The sequence below is a fragment of the Thunnus albacares genome, chromosome 14 (assembly GCF_914725855.1).
Source record: "Thunnus albacares chromosome 14, fThuAlb1.1, whole genome shotgun sequence".
NCBI lineage: Eukaryota > Metazoa > Chordata > Actinopteri > Scombriformes > Scombridae > Thunnus > Thunnus albacares.
The window spans coordinates 13,397,445-13,418,064 of NC_058119.1; the positions used below are offsets into that span (position 1 = coordinate 13,397,445).

The window sequence follows — 20,620 nt, forward strand, 5'->3', positions numbered from 1 at the left end:
CATTCTTTTGTCAGTCTGAAAATGAATGTTTTTTCCTCAGAAGGAGACCAAAACTAAAACCTTAGACCAAAATGTTCCATGTTTAAATGTGGCAAAACAACAACAACAACAAAAAAAATATTGCCTTTTTTTGTAAATGAAACTTATAAATGTCCCACAACAAAATTCTCTAAGCTGTTGAGTTCAAGGTCATGTCATTAGGTGCTGTTCAAGATGTTTTCATACCACTGATTCAACAGTCTTGACTTTGATTATGGGTATATATATTTGCTGTTGAACAACTGTATCACTGTGAGGTCCACAGAAGGTAGAGGACTCTGTGAGTGCAGCAATCACCTGCACCATTTTAACTCCTGTTTCTCCAAGAACCCCTTTCAGGTTGAGTAGGCTTTTTGAGGATTTCTAATCGGGTGTAGGAATATCCAAGAGATGAGATCAGATGATATAACTCTCCTGCTCTGCAAATTAAAACACTTCCTATATTCTCTTTGATAGGTCCTACACATGAAAAAGATGGCATTTTTTCCCTGCTGTATTATTTATACCTTTTCTCAATCACACCGTCAAGTCATTAATCTTCAATTTCAAGTAGTTTTCTTTATTGATATGGAAATGTAGCAACAGAGGGATGTAGAACTCAGAGCTACGGATAGGGAAGTCTTTTATTACATTTTACAGTTTTCCTTCAAATTAGTTGATAACATTGGAATATTACTTTCTTTAGAGATGAATGACTCACATTATTTGCATTTTATATAGGTTACGTCATTATTTGTCAGTTTAACAGCCTGTAAGACACATTACACACCATATTTTTTTCTTTTTTCTTTCCAAGTTTTTGATTGGAAAAGAATATCACAGTTTAACTTTCTCTCTTTGCTACAGGATGTTTTGCACTTTGCAATTCACTGCTTTCCATAAACTTCCTTAGCCACGATTGGACAACCATAGCTTAGCAACTGTAATTAGGCCTGTCAAACTTCTTTCTTACTTTCTCACATGCTGAAATGTACAGGGCTAAAGTAAGAGCGAAACTTGACATAGGAGAATAATGTCAGTTACATTTTAAAAAGCCCTTTTCATGATAGCATATCCACTAGAAGCTGGTCCTTGATGCTACTATATCAGAGTTTAAGGAGACATTAGCAGCTCTGTCCAGTTGTTGGATTTGGGGACGTTTACATCCCAGCAACCTTATAGCCAAACTTATTATCCAAGGTACCGTTGCATTTGCCAGACACATTGTTCTCATCCTAAAAGTCTTATAAGCATAAGTGTAACATTAAACTACAATGCAATACAAGAACAATTCTGTTTCTTTATTTCCATGTCTTCTACATGGACCATCAACCAACTGGTGATAACATGCATCTTTAGCCTCAGTATTTTAGCACAACATCATGTATGTAGCCATTGAAATTCTCATTTTAAAGCAAAACAGCTGAGAAGATTAAAAAGTCAGCCAATCCATCAACTCATGGAGCTAACATTAACTTAATTAGCTAGCTGCATCTGATAAAATACACCAGTGACAGTCATTTGGCAAGGAATGAGGAGCTGGCTTTTTTCACCTATCATTTAAAAAATTACTATGAACTTTAAGTGGATAATCTTCCACTGTTTTCATTGTAAACTGCATATATGCTGAACGGAAAGTTCGACAGGTGCAGCAACAGTAACTAAGATGAGTGGGGCTTAGTTAACGGTCAATTGCATGCATTTCTATCATCTCTGTAAGGCATATTAAATCCTTGCAGTCAAGTGCTGTATATTGAGATGCATTTATTCACTTATTCAGGTATGGTGCAATGAACTTGCCATTCCTCACTTAGGTGGGTAATGGTCTTGCATACTGAATGTATATGCACAAATATTCTCCATTTGAAAGAAAATAACTGAAGTTTTTATGATATGTACAATAAAAGGTTAATACTTAGTGTTTATGTTTTAAATATGAGTCTCAAAAGCTTCCATCCGCCCCTCAGTGGGACTGAAAGATGTTGAAACATCTTTCCCAGGGTGACTGATCAGGTCTTCAGGCTCTCTAATCTGCAGGTCACATACTGAGAATGTAGTTCCTCTTTCAGGCTTCATCTCCTCTCTTGATGTTTGGCCTTTTGAATTTGTGTAACAATCTTCCCCTGTCTCTTGAAGACCCACATTTTCCACCTGAAATAGAAAAGAAAAGGACACACAATTGTTTTGACGTTAATGCTTTTATAAGAGAGCAGCAATCATGATTCAGCAGTTTCTAGTGGCTGGTTTCCATTTAGACTTCCCATTTAAACTAATTTCAGCCCAGAGTAAAATTGCTTTAAATTAGTTCTCCCTGAGGCTGCACTGGAATGAGTATTCATTTTGTATTTGATTATAATTGATAATAATCTCATTATCTTCCTGGATTGGATGGTGACTACGATCACCTGCTCTGTATTTCTGTGTAAATTTGTACTAAAACTAACAACTGACAAGTTACATTACATTCAGAGTTTTGAGCCCTTTTTAATGTCTAAACATAAGGTGTTTCAACATTGCATTACCGCATAATGTTTAGCAGCATTTATTACTACCATTTTCACCCTGTTAAAAACTACTATTTATCTGTATAAAATGACTCATTCATCACCATATTTGAGTGAAAGCATCTGTGGGATGTCTTTATGGCTTATCAACATAATTTTGCTTCCTCAAATTGGTGTAACATTTGTTCAGGTATGAGAGAGTGAGACAGAACCTAATTAAAATTGTCATATTGAACAGTCTCCCTTTCTTCAGATTGTTGTTGTTTAGTTTTTTCTGCAGACAGAACACTTTGAAAAAAGTATTAATTTGCTGTCTTAAAAGAATACTCCCACATCTTTGGAAATACTCTTGCAGTCTAACAGAAGTTGGATGAAAAGATCAATATGTATTTCATTATTGTGTCCTCAATGCAAATCCAAGATGTGCTATGCCTAGCTGGCATAGTACATCATGGTATCTGTTCAAAATGAATCATTAAATAAAACAATTACAGATATTTACAAATAGGAAAAGCATCCAGGTCATATGTGTGTTTTTGTGAAAAACTTTACAATACAGAAAAACTGTTCTAGTTCAGTTACAAACAAAAAAGGCAGCAGAAGAAGTTGTTTTCAAGTTAAAACATCTTTATGTGTTTATTGTGTATTATTCGTACATTAGATGCAACTGGTTAGTATTTCACAGGGCAACCCAGCACACTGAGAAACAGCATAGAGGTGGATCAGGACACTGTTGTCAAACATAATCGCCTTGATCAAACACAGTGTAATGTTCCTCTTCTTTTGTTTTGTTTTGTTTTCAGGCTCAACATAACGGTTCACATTTTCTCTGCCAAGGCAGGTAGAGCCAGCACATTTTAACAAACACAAACCTGGCCGTCTTTAATTTTTTAATGTTAGCATTTGTACACTGAGTAGAGACTGCAGACATTATCACTGTGTAATACGACAAAAAGGTGCCTTGTGGAGTTTTCATGTAAACATCTATAATTGAAAGATATTCTGAAGGGACACATTACATATAAATCTCCACAGAGAGATATTATATTATATCTGCCACTTGTGATGATGGTGATCTAAGACTGTTGCTCTGAAGTTAATCTCATTGCAGTTAAGTCATTAAAATGTAAATGTTATGCTGTAATGCAGACTTGTTGAGTTATGATGGCTTCAGAGAATTACTAAACAAATCAGGCAGAAACACTTATACTAGACCATTTTCTGCAACAGAAGCTTATATTGTTGTATTTTGTTCATGAGGTGCACCACAATTAAATCAAAGCTGCAAAGAGTATGCAGGGAGTGTAAGAAAGCAACTCCACTGGAAAAAACTTAACTCAGAGGATCCATATCACTGAGATATTAAATATACACACAGTGAAGCTGAAGTAAGGCCAGGGTTGCTGGTACAATTAAGATTAGGAAAGAGTTCAAAGCAGGAAAAAGGAACGAGAGCTGGAAAGTGAAATCAGCATAACCAGTGAAGGCAGCAAAAGGTCTGAATGAAGAGCTATCAGATTGTGCAGATTGCACAGATTCTTTCAATGGCTTGTTAGAATGGGGTTGTGATTATACAGGTCAGCTGACACTGATCAGCTTCTTGCCTGCATTATTTAAACCTTATGATGCGACCGACATCATGCTGCATTTTCTAAACTGATCCTTACGGATCCTGGTCTGGATTTTTAACACCAGAGGAGTTACATAAGTATTTACAGGAAAAGGCTGTAAATATTATAACAATTGCCAAAAATATGTGTATTTTGTAGTGGTGAAGGATGGCACAATGCAGCAAAGATGAGCTGCAGCCATTAGTCAATTAAGCAATTAGTCGATTGACAGAAAATGAATCGCCAACTATTTTGATAATTGAGTAATTGTTTTGAGTAATTTTTAAAGAAAAAATACTAAAAAATTCTCATTCCAGCTTCTTAAATGTAAATATATTCTGGTTTCTTTACTCCTAAATGACAGTAAACTGAATATCTTTGGGTTATCATCTGTTGGATGGAACAAAACAAGACATTCTAAGTGTCATTTTAGGTTGCACCTTGGGCTTTAGGAAACAGTGATGAACATTTTTCACCATTTTCTGACATTTTATAGACCAAACAACTTATCAATCAATGAGAAAAGAATCAACAGATTAATTGATAATTAAAATAATGATTAGTTGCAGCCCTACTAGGACAGGGAATTTTATAATGTTTTAACCTTTTAACATCCACTGGGTTGCTGGCAACCCGCTTAAGCCAGTTGTAAGCAGTAGCATCACACAGTAATGAGTAAAAGCAATCGGCACAATTTGGCCAATTTGAGATGATTGGAGAGATTTGGGGACACCAGTGACACCACAAACTAAAAACTCCCTAGCCCCCATAAGGTTAGGCCTAGAGGTCTAGAATTTTATACAGCTTGACAAGATGTAGGAGGTATATGGTGTTCTGCATAGTTCTGGCATAAAGCATGTTGTAATTATTGTTATTCAAATATGACTCATTATAGACGAGGACCAAAAACACTCTTTTGAGCCTTATTTGAAGTGATGTAGTTTTGTTTGTGTTTTAGCCACGTGATAAACAAGCACATTTCCAAAAACAAGAAGATTTCACTTGTCAAATGAAGCCTAATACATGTATCATGGCCTTACAGTTCTTCTGTTATATGCTTTTCCATTTGTATATGCCAAATAGGCGAAAATTCTATAAAAAGGGTGGATGTTAAGGGGTTAATTGCTAAAATTCAGTGCGAGAGCAATGAGATCAACACTTTTCTACAGAACAACTCAAGCTGCATTTATGAACAAATTAGTGGAAAACATATTGCCTTAATACATTTATAGAAGGCAGACACTAAAACATGTTAAATAATGACTAACTTGTTTGAGTTTTGAAGATGCTGAAGGAAATAACAAAACTGTTCAGGTCAAATAGGTCTGCAACATCAATGCAAGTTAATTGAAGATTTGATAGATGAGTAACATTTCTGCTCACATGATTATTCCTTCACATCTTGTATTTTCTTATAGAGAACAAGATTTTCTGGTGAAAGATTCGCAGCTTTGTTTAATTCCTAAAAGCAGCCATTTACAGATTCATTCTCAGATTTCTTATACACACAACCAATGCCCATGTTTCTTGATATTCATCTTAAATTTTAATAGATTTGTCCTGTATGTCCTTTATTGCCATATAATTTAATACCACCAAGAAAACAGAAAAGAAACCCAGCAGTGAAATAAAATTAGTTCATTTCCTTGCAGGGTTGTTGTATTTCAGTCACCTGCTGTGATAAAACATGTCTGGATTCTAAACAGAGACAACATTATTATGTGATAATTACAAGAATAAGAACCAGCAAGTAATTATCCAGTAATTCTAAAGCTACACAAAAGACTATAATAAAGAAAAGATTTTGAAGTGCTCCATCAGGCTAACCCTTTCTCCTAAAAATTACTTTTATTTGTTTTGCCAATTATGTTTGGGGAGGAAATAGATTATGTTTGCAGAAAAAAATACAAAGTGTTAGGGATAAATGAAAATGTGACTGAATATTATGCCTTTGCTGATTTATTTACAAGTACAAGTTGAGGTAATGCTTCTCATTCTTGATATTCACTTGTCTGGCTGCTCAGATCTTATCAGCAATTCAAATCACTCTGGTGGTGTGCTCATTAATAGCTGTTGGAAACAACAACCAGCTGGTAATCAGAGCTTTGCAGGCAGAATTAAGAAACAGAGGCAGAAAAATAGCAAGAAAAATAGCAACAAAAAAAGCGTTAAATGTGGATATAATTGAGTCAACTGAACAGGGCGTTCTACAGTCATTGTCAAAAACTGCTTCTCATCTTACTCTTAGCAACAAAACAAATAAACGGTTTTCCCAAAATGTTGAACTATTCCTTTAATGCTCACAGACTCAAATCTCAAACCCAACTTTACTTTTGAAATATGGATAAAGCATGTAATAAGAGAACAGAGATTTTGAGATTCTGAACAAAGATTTGTATCAACAGCACGCAAATTAAAATTCCATGACCATGAATTTGATTAACATGAGCTGAAATTAATTCATGATTACCTCACTGCATAATGTCACCTGTAATGAATCAAAGATCTGAGGGTTAAATGTCAACAGCAAGATAATCCATGTATAACCGACTGTGCTAAGGTAAGGAGCACATTTCATCACAAAGTGAAGATAAACGTCGGAGGTCACAGTTCTGCTCCACAACAACACTCTGCAGGGCAAGATAGCCTTGGGAATAAGCTATCAATGGTTTCTGCATTAGAAATGGTGCTATTGTTTGTCTCTCAGGAGGTAAACGGCTGACTTTGAGAGGGAAAACAGTGTTTAGCGTCAAAATCATGTCAAGAACATTGACGTGTTAGAAACCTCTCTGCTGTGGAAGATTGTTGAAAGCGTGCTTTCAGTGGCACGATTCACACAAGTCTCATCATTTCTTTGTATATTTGGAAATCTTTTCCTCAACTGGCAATTGTCGTGCTGACCTTGACATTTAATCAGTGCGGTGAGACATTTCACTGTCACATATTCAACAAATGAACAAGGTGCGGACTACAATTTTGTACACAGCTCAGTATCACACAAGGAGCTTGACCTTGTGAATTCTTTACTCTGTGGTAGCTTTTAGTAAAGACTTGATGGTGATTTCATAGCTGTGGTAATGATGTCCATTTTTTTTTTTTTTTTTTGGTATTTAAAGGGGACATATTCTGCATATCTACAGGTCTATATTTTTAATCTGGGGCTCTACTGGAATATCTTTGCATGATTTGCAAACTCTTAAGGATCCCCTGTCAACGTGTGAAAAACTGGGAAGTGAAAACTGGTGTGTTTTCTGGCAGGTTGGCAATCTTAACTTTTACTAAGCAAACAATGACCTTTGTCTAAACTCAATAAAACAAATGCAGCTAGAAAGAAAATACAACTCTTGCACCACAGGCTCTCATTTATTCTGTGGTTATTGCACCTGGTTTAAAACATGATTCCCTTTTGTGCAGTCCACACAGGAATTCTGTGTATTTCTTTTTCCTGCACTCTAAAGATGCAAATTTTACCATCTCTCACATCACTGTTTATGACAGTAGGTTCGGCTGATAAATTGCCACACTCTCATCAATTTTCCTGACAGCCCTCCAAACTTGTTTTCCCTCATCAGCAGGAAAATTTGAGCTATTACTGAGTTTCTCTGTGGCTCTATAGCTGAATGAAAAGTTCTTAACGCAAGGAGCGGGTTGTCATATTCTGTTTTCTTGTTTTTATATAATGTAATCTCTGCTGAAAAAAAAATCTGCTCGTTACCTTCTGCCATTGCAGCATTGAAAGCATCCTCACGTATGGAATCTCGACATGGTGCACCAGCTGCACCATTGCAGAGAGACAAGCTCTGCACCCAGCGAGTCATCAGAGCCAAGTTGCCATCTCTCAAAGCTACCTACAGCTCCCACTGTCTCCATTGAGCCACCACCATCTGCAATGACCCGCCACAACCCTGCCACCATCTCTTCACTCTCCTGCCCTCCAGACGGCGCTATAGGTGCATCACTGCCAGATTAAGGAACAGCTCCTACTCCAAGATGGTAAACTAAGCAAAAACTTTCCCAAGTTCTCCAGTTGAGATTATTTGACCAGAAGAGGTCTGTAAGGACACCAGAACCTCAGCAGCTTGTGAAGAAAAGATAATCCTCTCCTTGTCAGAGGATTCAACAAGACATGTTCCTTCATCACAAATATTTATGATCTATGGTTTTGAAACGGCTCCAAAGAGAAATATAGAAAATCGCCAGCTATATCCTTTAAGATTTGTCTATCAATTTGGGAGTGAAAGTAGGGTTCTGTACTGCATTTTGAACTCAAGCTATGGAACTAATATTCACATTTTTATTAAGGACAACTCATGGAGGGTCCATAGCACAATAAAATACAATGTGTAAAGTATAAAACACAAAAAAAATAACAAAGCAAAACAAAACATTTGCTTTCCTATGGATCTCAGATTGTGTCTTTAACACTTTAACACACACACAAAATGCACAAGGAGGCTCACACTCCCACAAGTGACCAGCACTAAGTGTGAGTGGTTCATGGAGGTGGATAGATTTTGGATTTTGCCAGGAGTGGAAGTGGTTTCTTTAAAAAATCAAAGCATCTTTGTCCTGTTCACTTCAAGAAACCTTTCCACCTCAGAAGCTTTAGTTTTACTGTTCTTTCACATTTGGGTCAGATTTTTAGCCACGGACAATTGTAGCTATTTTGGAAAATACAGAGCAGAATATCAGGGAAAAAGGTTTATGAAGAAGGTGGGATGGGGAAAATTGATTGTAAAATATGGTGCTGAAAGCTCAAACTCAAACTTTAACCCTCCATCAAGTGCTTTTGTACTTTGTGGCAGAGCTGCACTACATTACCACAAATTGATCAGAAGAAACTAGCAACTATTTTCGTTTGAGTCCATTGTCAAGTAAAAATGACAGTTCCAGCTTCTCAAATGTTATAATTTGCTGCATTTCCTTTCCTTAAATTATAGTAAACTGCATATCTTTGGGTTTTAGATTGCTGATCGGACCTTGGGCTCACGGAGACTGGATGGGAATATTTCCACAGTTTTCTGAAGTTTTAGAGACCAAACGATTAATCAATAAATTGAGAAGATAATCTGTGAATTATTTAATAATAAAAATTATTAGTTAGTTGCAACCCTGCTTTGCAGCAACTTACTTTATTTTATATGTGCTAAAACATTCTAAAGTCATCGTTCACTTACCAGCTTTTTGCAGAGCTTTTGACCATATCACAACTTTATTACAAATGGGCCTTTGCTGAAGAAGGCCAAGGGATGTGGTCAAAAGTTAAACATTCTTTAAAGGATTTGGCAATTTTCTATATTTTTGTTATTGTCATCAAATCAAGTATTGTGTGTGTTTTTGAAGCCGTTTGCACTTGGTGACATGTTCCTTCTGCACAAAGATTAAGGTCACATTCGTCACCTCTTGATTTTGAAGTCAAGAGGTTGTGATATACAACACAACAAGCTGGCGAAGCTCTGTAAATGCGACCGTGTCCCCACACATACGCAGTGGTTTCTGCCTTACAAGGAACTGCTCTCCAGAGACTGAAAACATGATCACTGTTATTAGTCTTTGAAGTTGTTTCTAAACAAACTAACATGACCGTAATCTTTGTGGTGGAGGAACATGTCACCCAGTGCAGAGGTGTGGCTCATTGATGTGTTTTTAAAAAAAGTTTTTGGACGGAGATCTACAGCACAGAGGAATACAATATATCAGACTTTGGATTCACAATACTTTTAAGTAGGATCAATTCATTGTTGATTTGGCTCTGCACATGCTTTTTGTTGAAAATAAGAAAACTAAAGAAAATCGACAGCCTTATCCTTTAAATCTATTTTACTGTGTGGTAAATATAAAAGTCTATGTTCTGTTACAAACAAGTTAGCTGCATACAGTGTGCATGTTGTAAACATATATTTAGCCATATGTTGTCGTTTGTAACACACAGTGCATATGGTTGACATCAGGGAAGTAGATTATAGTTTGACAAGTTTTTTGGACACTTCGAACTTTTTTTCTGCCTTGAAAATCTGTCAACATGTCAAGACAGATTTTGGGCAAAGTTTAACTTTTAACCAAAACTAAAACTTCTACTATTTAGATTTGAAAAGATTTAATGACACAAATCTTCTCGTCTCTTATCTCTTCCATGTTGAGATTACTGCATTATAATATGAACAGGTGACACCAGCCTACCTTTTTGTTGTCAGTTAAGGTCTGTTTGACGACAAACTGTCTGAAGGGGTTGGGATGAAACTGTTCTTCATCTTCCACTCTCATTCTTGGAATGGCTGTCATCGGGCGAATAACTCCGGGCTTCGTCTGGACAGAAGGATTTGGTGTTTGACAGTGTTTGAGTTTCTTTCTAAGACATTTTACATGATAAGATTGCACTATGATCCTAAAATTTATAAAAAATAATTGAATGTCCTACTTTTTTAGGATCCATCAGCTTTCTGTCAAGACTTGCAGATGAGTGCAAGCTGCTTAAAGATGCCTGTTTAAACAACGTGAAAGAGAAACATTAACACAAACTCAAAGCCCTGTAGGTTTTCCATTAACAGCAAGCAAGGGTATGAAATGAGCCTCATCTCAAAGAAAAATAGAATCACTGAAGCATCAAACCATAAAATACAATACACAATTAGTGCTTGAAAAGTGAGAGAAATATGTTTTGTCAGCTAACAATAAAACCTAGAAATAAACAGTGAGTTTTATTGTGCCAGATGTGCATAAACATCTGCCCTCTGTTCTAACGAGTCCACATTCAGTTAACTTATCCAATGACATAAATATAACCATAAACATTTTCTTATTTAAATATGGCCAAAACACACACACAAAACAACCCCAACTCAAAATCCTCATTCCAATTTTTTTTTGCTGGAGATTTTAACCGTATCACATAGTCTTCATCAGCAGATTAAGATCGTCATGGAGATCTTTTACATGCAAGCTCAGTAGCTGTTATTATTTAATTAATAGCACTTTTAGGACTTTTTGTCCATGTTGGCATAAACTTAGGCATGAAAGATGATCTTTGACACTGGAAATAACATACACACTAACTTAAGTTGTCTGTTAGAGTGAAGAATGAACTTTCATGCATAACAAAGATGGTTTTACTTGACTAAATGTATCTGTTAGCCATTATTTTCATGTGACAAACTTTGTGTCCGCCTTTTGGGGGAACATTATAAATTTGCAATTCAGAGTTTGTGCTCATTTCATAACAGGAAACTGTTTATTTGTGTTGTTGCTGTTGGTGACAGAAGTTGAGAGAGGTCAAAAAGTTGATTACTTGCCATCTGGTATTTGCTCAAGCCTGAATAAACTCTGTGTGCATACAGATTTTTGAATCAGTAAAGTTCCACGTGGAAAGTAATTTCTTCATAGGTTTGAGGACGCTCTGTAACTAACAATACAAGTTTATAAATCATAAAATGTGTCATTGTCACAACAGCTCAGTCATGTGAATTTGGGCCTGTAATTGAAAGTTTGAAACTCAACATGAAAACATAAACTTATTGTCAGTGAAGCGTTTGTCACTTTGGTCCTGTAGGGGTAAACACCTGAGGGCTTTTTTCTGAAGAGACAAAACTACCCGCCTCTTACTCACATATTTGGTTTCACGCCCCAAGGATCTCGGAAATGATGAGTTGTTCTGCAAAAAGAAAGGAAGAAAGAACAAAGTGAAACAAAACACAAGCTTCATCTGGTGGGAAAATGGAAAAGTTTTATCAGAAAATTATTCATCCAGTGTTTCAAATATGTGACACTCTCTCCTGCAAAATGACTGAGAGGAAGAAGATGGAAAGAAATCCTTGGTGGATCTTAACATTAGAGATAGTGAGTGGTGAATCTAAAGCAATATTTTGTTTCTTTCTATCTTCACCCATTATTTTCGTTATGTTGATAAACAGACTCATTTACAACACGTTTCCTATTCACTGATTCTTAAGTTTAACTTCTCTCTTCTCGTAGTAGTGCTCTGCTTTCTCTTTTCTTCGTCAGTGATAGAAATTCATAATTATCTGCACTCTACTCTTGATCTTGGACAAGCATCTTAATTCACACCACACTGACATCTCATGGATGTAGGCGTGCACATATTCCTTTTCTCACACACACACACACATATCAGATGATGGTCACTTTACACACACATTGTCACATTATATATACTTACATTAATTTCCTGGAGACTTACCCTAACCCTAACCTTAACTACTGACCCAAAAATCAGCTTTTTCCCAATTGGGGACACAGCTTTTGTCCTCCATTGGACAAGCCATCCCCAATTAACTGGTCCTAAGACTGAATTTTATCCCCAAAAATAGCCTATGACAGACCACATACACATACACTCACACATACGTTTTCTCTGGAAACTCGCGAGAAGCTTTCTCCTTTGATGAATAATGAACAGATGACTTTTCATTCTGTGTGTTGATGATTATACAGCCAGAATTCACTTTTATCTCCCTTCCAGTTTGTGTTTCACTGTAACACAGCAGAAAGCACTTGTTCCCATTGCCCGGAGCTTATTACAGTTTTACATTTCCTGTTTTCTATTTTATCTTACTTTAATGATTAAGTGTTTCTGTTATAATTTTATTATAGCTGGAAGCTGAAATCCATAACTTTCTGTATGCTGTTGTAGAAAGTACAAAATGGCAGAACTTCCAAAGTCACACTTATGACGTTGTCTCATGTTGTGTGCAAACAGCTGTCTGAAAGAAAGAAACTGTGCTTGACCGAACAGAAAACATCTTTGTTTATTTGTTATTTATTAAAGCAATGGAATTACACACTAAAGCAGCATGGGATTAAACAATGTCACCTACATTTACATCACTTAAAGGCCCCATATACACCTGGTATTAACATGTGACTTGAATCTGGATACATTAACTGGATAATTACATCCGATCCATAGGTCATTGCATTTACACCTGGTATCAAAATGGGTTCTCATTTTCTTAATTGTGCCCGCATTGTAATAAGATCTCAATATGCAAAATTAGCTAGGTGGAGCTGGCAGACCTCCAGGTCAAGGAAACTGCTGCCATGAACGGACATCATTAATTTCTAAATCACTTTTTGAAAAGGAAGACTTCTAGCTACTGATACTGGCAGGAAGAGGCAGCGTGAGGGACTTTCTTTACATCTTCAGCCAGAAGGACTTTAAATCCAACCACAATGTGTCAGTTTTACTGTAATGTCAAACAAAACCCATAACAGAGTCAAAATCATGGTAATAATAATAATTTTACCAGCCTTAAGCCAGCTTCTGAACTAATGAAGTTTGACTATATTAATTATTAGTCATATTTAGCTTTTCGTGTACTTTTAGTATTTAGACTTGTGGCATTGGACAGACTATGTTTTTGATGATGATTTTTTTTTCTCAAGATTTTTTAAATACTAGATTGTACTTTTATGATGATACATTTTGTTACCCAGAACCTCTGATGTGCAAACCAGTGGTTTCATCATCACAAACTAATTTTGTGCTAATAAAAGTTGGTCAAACTTCATGTTAAATTCTGGTGAGGATCCTAAAGTTTCCAAAGATACCAAATATGTCAGAATCTTAGGTTAATGTATAATAATGTCATACTGTCACAGAGTTTTCATCTACATTTTAAAGACAACAGAGAGATGACAAGAAATGAGGGAACAAACTTTACCTTCACACCTACGTTAGGAGTCCTAGATGTCCTGAAAGTCTGAGGTGACCGGGATGATTTGCTCTTAAATGTTGCAAAAATAAATCCATTCAGTTATTTTTAATAATATAAACCAGGATCTTATATGTTTAATTCTGCGTGAATATTGATCTGATAAATTGAACTCACTTCTGGAATGGAATTTGCCAATATCTCATCAATAGTTGCATAAAGTTCTTCTGACTGTTGCCGGAGCTGAGCAGGTGAGCACATCTGTAGAAAGCAAGAATAATTGATGTTAGCGGTCTGTCGTGTGAATTGTGCAGTGAAGACCAGCAGTGATGTGTGCAGTAATACCTCAGCGTGGGTGTCTGCAAAACCCCTGTCCAGCGTGTTGAATGGACTCTCTTCTCTCTCCACCTGCTCATCTATTGCCTGTGAACGCAAAGGAGGGCGGACAGATTCAGCTCCCTGCCAGGATTGTTGCTCTCTGTGAGTGATTATACAGTAGCCTTAGACAACATTGCAACATCTCCTCAAGACAATTCACATTCTTCCACTCTGTGTTCTTCATAGACATCTCCTCCTCCTCTGAATGTATCGTTCATACATGAATGTTGCTTTATCTATAGATCATAAATCCTTATGAAATGAGTTTTATGTCATTTTTGCACAATACATTTTACATTTAGAAATAAAAATGTAAATCTCCATAAGGCCTGATGAGTGGAGAATTAAGATTTATCTTTTTTATGCATAGCTTAGACGTTTATTCCCATTTTACATTCCTTACATGGTGCTCCACATACCAACAAGTGCCCACATAAAACTCCCATCAGGACTTCATATGGGTGGGTATTCAACAGGATTAGTGGGATTAGAGTCATATAAGTGAACTCACCTGCTGATCCAACAGAAGGGTGTTGGTGGGAATTGCAGCGAGTGATTTGTAGCTTGACTTAATCTTGTGTGGCTAAAATTTACAGACCGAGAAGAACAGACAATGAATATAAATTAATTTTCCATTTAAATATCTGCATTTTTACTAAAGATAGAGTTTGTACAATGTCTTGTGCAATATAATAATAATAATATGTGTTTTACATTTCTTTAGAGAGGCTTTCACTCTACTGCAGGCTACTAATCATCCTCATGCAAAACAGTCAGCCACACTCCAGTTGCCTGATAGCAAGAACAATATTGAAGTGTGTTTGTCTCCCTTACAGTGCTGGAAACCACATCACCTTGTTGCAGCTATGATGGCTGATTCAGCTGACTGTAAATGTCACCAAAAAGTCCAGTTGCAGCCATCTTTATCACACTGACAGGTGAGAAAACAGGATGATTGTATCTACCCTGCTTGCACTAAATAAATTGGATTCATGGTGGTTGATGCTCAAAGTTTTGTGCTGTGTTACTTAACTTCAAGCTGAATTTCTGATGTTCAAGTCTGGCTTGGAAAGTTAGTTTGAAAAAGCTGCTGCGTAGATTTTTCCAATAATGTGTTCCCTCTTTGATTTGACATATTACATTTTAGATAGATCGCTCATTAAAATCCTGCAATGTGTAGTTAATCTGCAGAGTAAAGATCTATCAATGAATGATGTGGCAAAGACAAACAGATAAACAGAAATCTAAAAACAGCTCCACACAGAGGACAGCACTTGATATCCACATATCAAGTGAGTGAAATCTGTTTTTAACTACATAGCATGGGCGACTCAAAGAACAGCATGTCACAGAACATATTAAATAATATCCTGACTTTAAACAAGTCATGCATACATGGCAAGCAGAGTGGCTACCTTTCTTTTTTTACCCTCCCTGTCACTGCAGTCTGATATTCCACTCCCCGGCCTTGGAGAGGGCGTGGAGCGCAGGGAGAAACAAGGGGACGGGGTGAAGTCTCTGATTGGTGGAGCAGGAGAGGGCGTAGGCGTGGGGGAGGCGGTAGGCGATGGCCATCCAGGAAAAGTGATGTGTGTGTAGCGGGAAGGGGACAGACAGTGACCTTTGTGAGAAGCCTGTGATGATGTTGTGTCACTTTTCTGGGAATCGTGGCATCTCCTCTCTGACTCACACCTGCTCATGGTGTTTTGTAAAGGAGGGAGAGGTGATGTTGTGTGCGTGCGGAAAACTGTGGCATGTGGCGTGGGTGAGCGTGATTGAGAAGGCTGAAGCAGAGGAGAGCAGGGAGAGGGTGATCGCAGCTGTTGAGAAAGCCAGTGAAGCTTTGAGAGAGATGAATTTGGCGGGCGACTCCGTTTCTGAGGCACAGAGGTGTCTTCCTCATTAATAGGTTTAGGGGATGACGAGATCAGGTTTTTAAAGTTATTATCCGCATTGCCCTTGAGGTACAGGTGAGAGTTGCTGGGTTTCAGCTCAGGAGACTCTGGCTTGGGAACTGACACATAAGAGTGTTGCAGTTTTTTGGAAGTTGCACAATCAGATATCTTTTCTTCATGTTTTGGTGAAGAAACTGATTTTGAGCAAAACAGAGGCAGAGGTGGAGCTCGGGGTAGCACATAGCTCTTCACCGGCGGGGGTGAAATAACTTGCTCCGATCTCGACGGACTGCTTGAGCGAATCTGCTCTGAGCATCTTTTCACTGGAGTTTGAGGACATGCTCTACTGTACTCATTTGGCCACACAGGTGGAGGAGCAGTGATGCATCTATGAGGCTGCTTGTGAACATGGTTCTGACTATCTATAGACGCTGACGAGGAGAACCTGGAGGAAAACTCCAGGGGAATCGAGGCCACACTGGAGGCTGCTGAGCAGGCGTTACAGAAAGACAGGGTCACAGGGTTAACAGGCCAGCAGGGGGTGTAAGGCCTCTGCAGAGAAGGGGACAGAATGGGAAGGCGACCTTTTCTCAGGATGGCTGTGAGGAGGGAGAGTCTGGTAAGAGGAGGCCGGTGCCGGGGAGGAGGGGACTGGGGACAGACAGAGGAGGACAGGCTCTCACACGATGAGAAACAGGTTTGAGGGATGTGAACCAGACTAGAGCCGGGAGCGAGAAAGTGCTGTTTGATCTGAATCACAGCAGGGGAGAAGACGCCAGAGCGGACAGAGGAGCAGCGGGAAGCAGCAGACCAGCTCTTGTCTTTGTCCCAGCCCTCAGAGAGGATGGACTCTCTAGATGAAGCAGGGGTGGGGAAGAGGTCTGCAGAGTTTGTGGGGCTTGTTCTGTCTTCTGACTCAGACGCCCTGTTAGCAAAGAAACCTGAGCTAACCTCAACACGTCCGGAGGTACCGTGACACTGCTGCTGGGAAATGCCCCCGTGTTTATCAACAGCTGTTTCCATGGAGGTCGTCCCAGTAGCGACGTGTTTGGGTGTATTTTCAGACTGAGCACTGACTGAAGGGAACGTTTGCAAGAGGCTCACGTGATCCAGCGGATGCTTCAGCTGAAAAAAAAAGGAAAGCAAAAGAGTTTCTCATTTTTATTAATTGGCTACAACTAATGTGATTTGTTTGTTGTCTGGGGATTATCTGAAAATCCCCTGCTTTACTGAAAATTGTCTTTCACTTCAAATTCTAAAAAATGTTGGACGAGGTTCCGCCAATTACACCTAATTTGTCCAGAGGAGAAAGTACTTTAATGAAGCCGCTGTCTTACACTTAATAAATTGGTAGACCAGTAGATACTTTTAAACTTTTTGAACCAATTGCTTATTAACTTATTGTTAGGTTATAATTAAACTGTCAAGTTTGAGAGCCAATAAATTTCCACTTCAGTCATGGTCACATTGTTTTTTAACTGATCAATTTTTTATCTCAATTTGACAAGTGTATGTTTTAAATTAAACACACTGCAGATACATGGTTATATTTCACACACATACTTACAATACACAGGTATCTGGTATAATGTAATATGTCCAGAACAAATCTTTCTGTCACAGTCTCCACATGACATGGAAAGAACTCCTGCTGTTGTACTTACTTCATGCTTTGTCTCCCCTTGGATCATGTTTCCTGTTCCTCTCTCCACTGAGTCCTTAATAACCACTCTCTCAACTTTGAAAATATCCTGGTCCGACATGGTCTTCTCATGGGACACAGCTAAAATCTGACAGGAGAAGATGAAGCAAACGTTCAGGAGGAACTGAGCAAAGTGAAACTCGAGAAAACCCAAGACGAACTTCAGCAAGCCCCCTAAGCTCAGGGGTGTGCTTGGTTTCACCACACCACATGCCCTACACATATAATTCACATGTACATGCACATGTCCTGCTGACTATGTCCTTCATGTGCTTAACTGAATGGTCTGTGTGCACACAACTTTGAAGTATTTTTAAATGACAGAAAGTACTATAAACACGTCTCTTTTTGATGATACCAGTAAAAGTCACCAACATTTTCAAATCTGAGACACAGGAGGATTTTATTAGTGAAATGTTCCTAGAGCCGAAAAGTCATCCAACAAGAACTAATTGGTTAAAGTTAGGTTAAGATTGTGGTCAGGATTTAAATAAACCAACATTGATTGTTGTAAACTCTCAATTTAAGGTTACTTGTAAGAGGCTATAATAACGTTGAGCGTCTTCCACCTTTGCTTCTTGAATACATTCTTCACATGACCACAACCTGTCAGGAAAACATAAGTCGTGCGTAAAACCTCAATCTTTTATTCTCCTTTTTCTGGTGAGGACAGTCTAATTAGAGCATGAAATTAAATGCAAAAATTATTCAGGTATGTTGCATGCCATTTTTCTTAATAGGAATCTTCCCAGCTGAGTCATACACACTAATTGGACCCTTGCTCCCTCAGATCCATTAAAAATATCAATTAAATGTTATGTGTCGTTTCACTTGCCCCAAAACCAATAAAAACAAGGGGATAAAGGTGAAAACTCAACCTTGATGCCTGAGCACATGTGATGCATTCACAGTATGTAAACTGAATGAAATGAAACACTGGAGTAGCATGGGATAACATGGATTTTGCATGCTGAGCACAATTTCTCACAACTTACTTTCACTCCACTTTCTCTGTTTGGCATAAACTTTATTCAGATTGCCCCCCAGATAAATAATATCCAGGAATTAAGACTTATCTCAATATGCACGACTCCAATTTTTGACAAAAACAGAAATTTGCACTATTATTACCATAAGGCCATCAAATTCTGATGTGAATCTGAAATAATGAACTGGATTTAAAGGAATATTTTTTTAAAATATGTGTGACATTTAAGTGGAGCTAAAAAGGGTTATGACGTGCATCATTACTGACACGAACTCCCACATTTATGATAATTGTGATCCTATATATATATATGTGTGTGTGTGTGTGTGTGTATGACACCATCTTATAATGATAGCCTTCAGTTTTCCAAAGCAATTAAATCTCTTGGTTCTGTTCTTTTAAGTGATTGTACATAAGCAGCAATCAAACAAATGAAAGGCTGCCAGAATAACTCAGTATGTAATGGTTTTATTCCTGGGACTGTAATGAACACAAATGGCACCTTATGCCAATAATATCATCACATACTGTGTGTCAGAGTAGATATATTTAGAACTTAAACGAAGCACAGAACAAGTCAATGAGTTTGCCACATGTAAACCAACTGACATGTCTTGAAACTTAAATATTATGATTCTGTACTGCACTAGCTGGGACGACTGGCTGGAATCAGAGTTTTACAATTTTTTTTTTTTGCCATAAAAATACTTGCTATTACAATAATTCAAAGGCAAATAAATGTCATGATTCATAGCTGTTATGCTATAAATTCAATATTTGTACTTTAATTTATCACATTTGGTGTCTTATTACTTTATTTAATGAAGTCTGCCTCCCTGTGGAACAGAACTGAACCACATTTCTTAGAATAATTGTAGTGAGTGTTTCGGAAAGAACATATCTACTCAACTGCGATCACCTCAGCTAATTTAGACAATAAACCCTCTCATTTGAAGAGATGATAATTAGGCAGGAAAGCTCTGAGGGTTGTGTTGTATTATCTCATATTTTGAATCAATGGTGGCCACTGAGAATACAAACTGATAATGAACACTCATTAGTATTATTAGTATTATTATTAGTAACACAGGTCACACTCATTGATTTGCAATACTGCAAAGGGGCACATCTGCAATTTCTTTTGAGAGGAACTGCTGCTTTTTTTAACACAGTGGTGGATTCATTAGTTTTCACAGGTAATTTTTTACATTCTGCCCATTGGCGTCTCAATATAGAAACTGTCTGACCACAGGGAGTATTACTAATCTGTGATGTGTAAATTCTCAAAACTGCAAACAGCTGTTCATTCAATATTTTTGGATTACTGTCAAGCCAATTTTTTGCTCTCCCTACAAATATTTAACAGGATCCTACCTGACAACATGTGAGAGTTTGTGTGCAGAGTAAGAAATGGTGTGAGAAAGCAGAAATTTGACCTTGTGCCATAACTCTGCTCCACATAAGTGCATCAAAGGAGAAGAAGGGTAACTGTGTAGTTTTACTAAAAAGATTTTTTTTCACAGATTCTGCAAAGTGCTGTATCAATAGACTAAATGTATGTTATCACCTGGCTTGACTGACAGTAGTGTCAGATGAACATCAGGCTGCTCTGTTTATGGCAACTTAACTCTTACAAAGTTGAGACGTAATAATAGTCTGTAAAATAATGGGATATTTCTGTAGCGTTGTGATTCTGAAAGGATTTGCAGTAGCTTAATTAACATACTTCGCTGTGGGGCAAAATTCAAACCAATAAAAAATAGCCAGAAGTTCTCACATCTAGTGGCTATGAATGCACTTTTATACAGGGAGAGATCTGGGAATTGCTATATAAGGTTTAAAGATTAATAGTGTGCT

The 20,620-nt window shown here is 37.6% G+C and overlaps 1 protein-coding gene across 2 annotated transcripts in view; it reads right to left on the reverse strand.

The window, feature by feature from the left end:
• Positions 1–577: 577 nt before the first annotated feature.
• The window catches only part of LOC122997520 (muscular LMNA-interacting protein), a 30,965-nt gene continuing 10,922 nt past the window's right edge, over positions 578–20,620 (reverse strand). For both annotated transcript variants that reach the window (XM_044373710.1, XM_044373709.1), the window contains 10 exons: positions 17,738–17,863; positions 15,594–17,198; positions 14,690–14,761; positions 14,146–14,223; positions 13,978–14,061; positions 13,810–13,872; positions 11,736–11,780; positions 10,551–10,613; positions 10,313–10,438; positions 578–2,169 (listed from right to left, as the gene is read on the reverse strand). In XM_044373710.1, the coding sequence (XP_044229645.1) occupies positions 1,948–2,169; positions 10,313–10,438; positions 10,551–10,613; positions 11,736–11,780; positions 13,810–13,872; positions 13,978–14,061; positions 14,146–14,223; positions 14,690–14,761; positions 15,594–17,198; positions 17,738–17,863 (2,484 nt within the window). In that variant the 3' untranslated portion in view covers positions 578–1,947. The remainder of the gene's footprint in view (positions 2,170–10,312; positions 10,439–10,550; positions 10,614–11,735; positions 11,781–13,809; positions 13,873–13,977; positions 14,062–14,145; positions 14,224–14,689; positions 14,762–15,593; positions 17,199–17,737; positions 17,864–20,620) is intronic.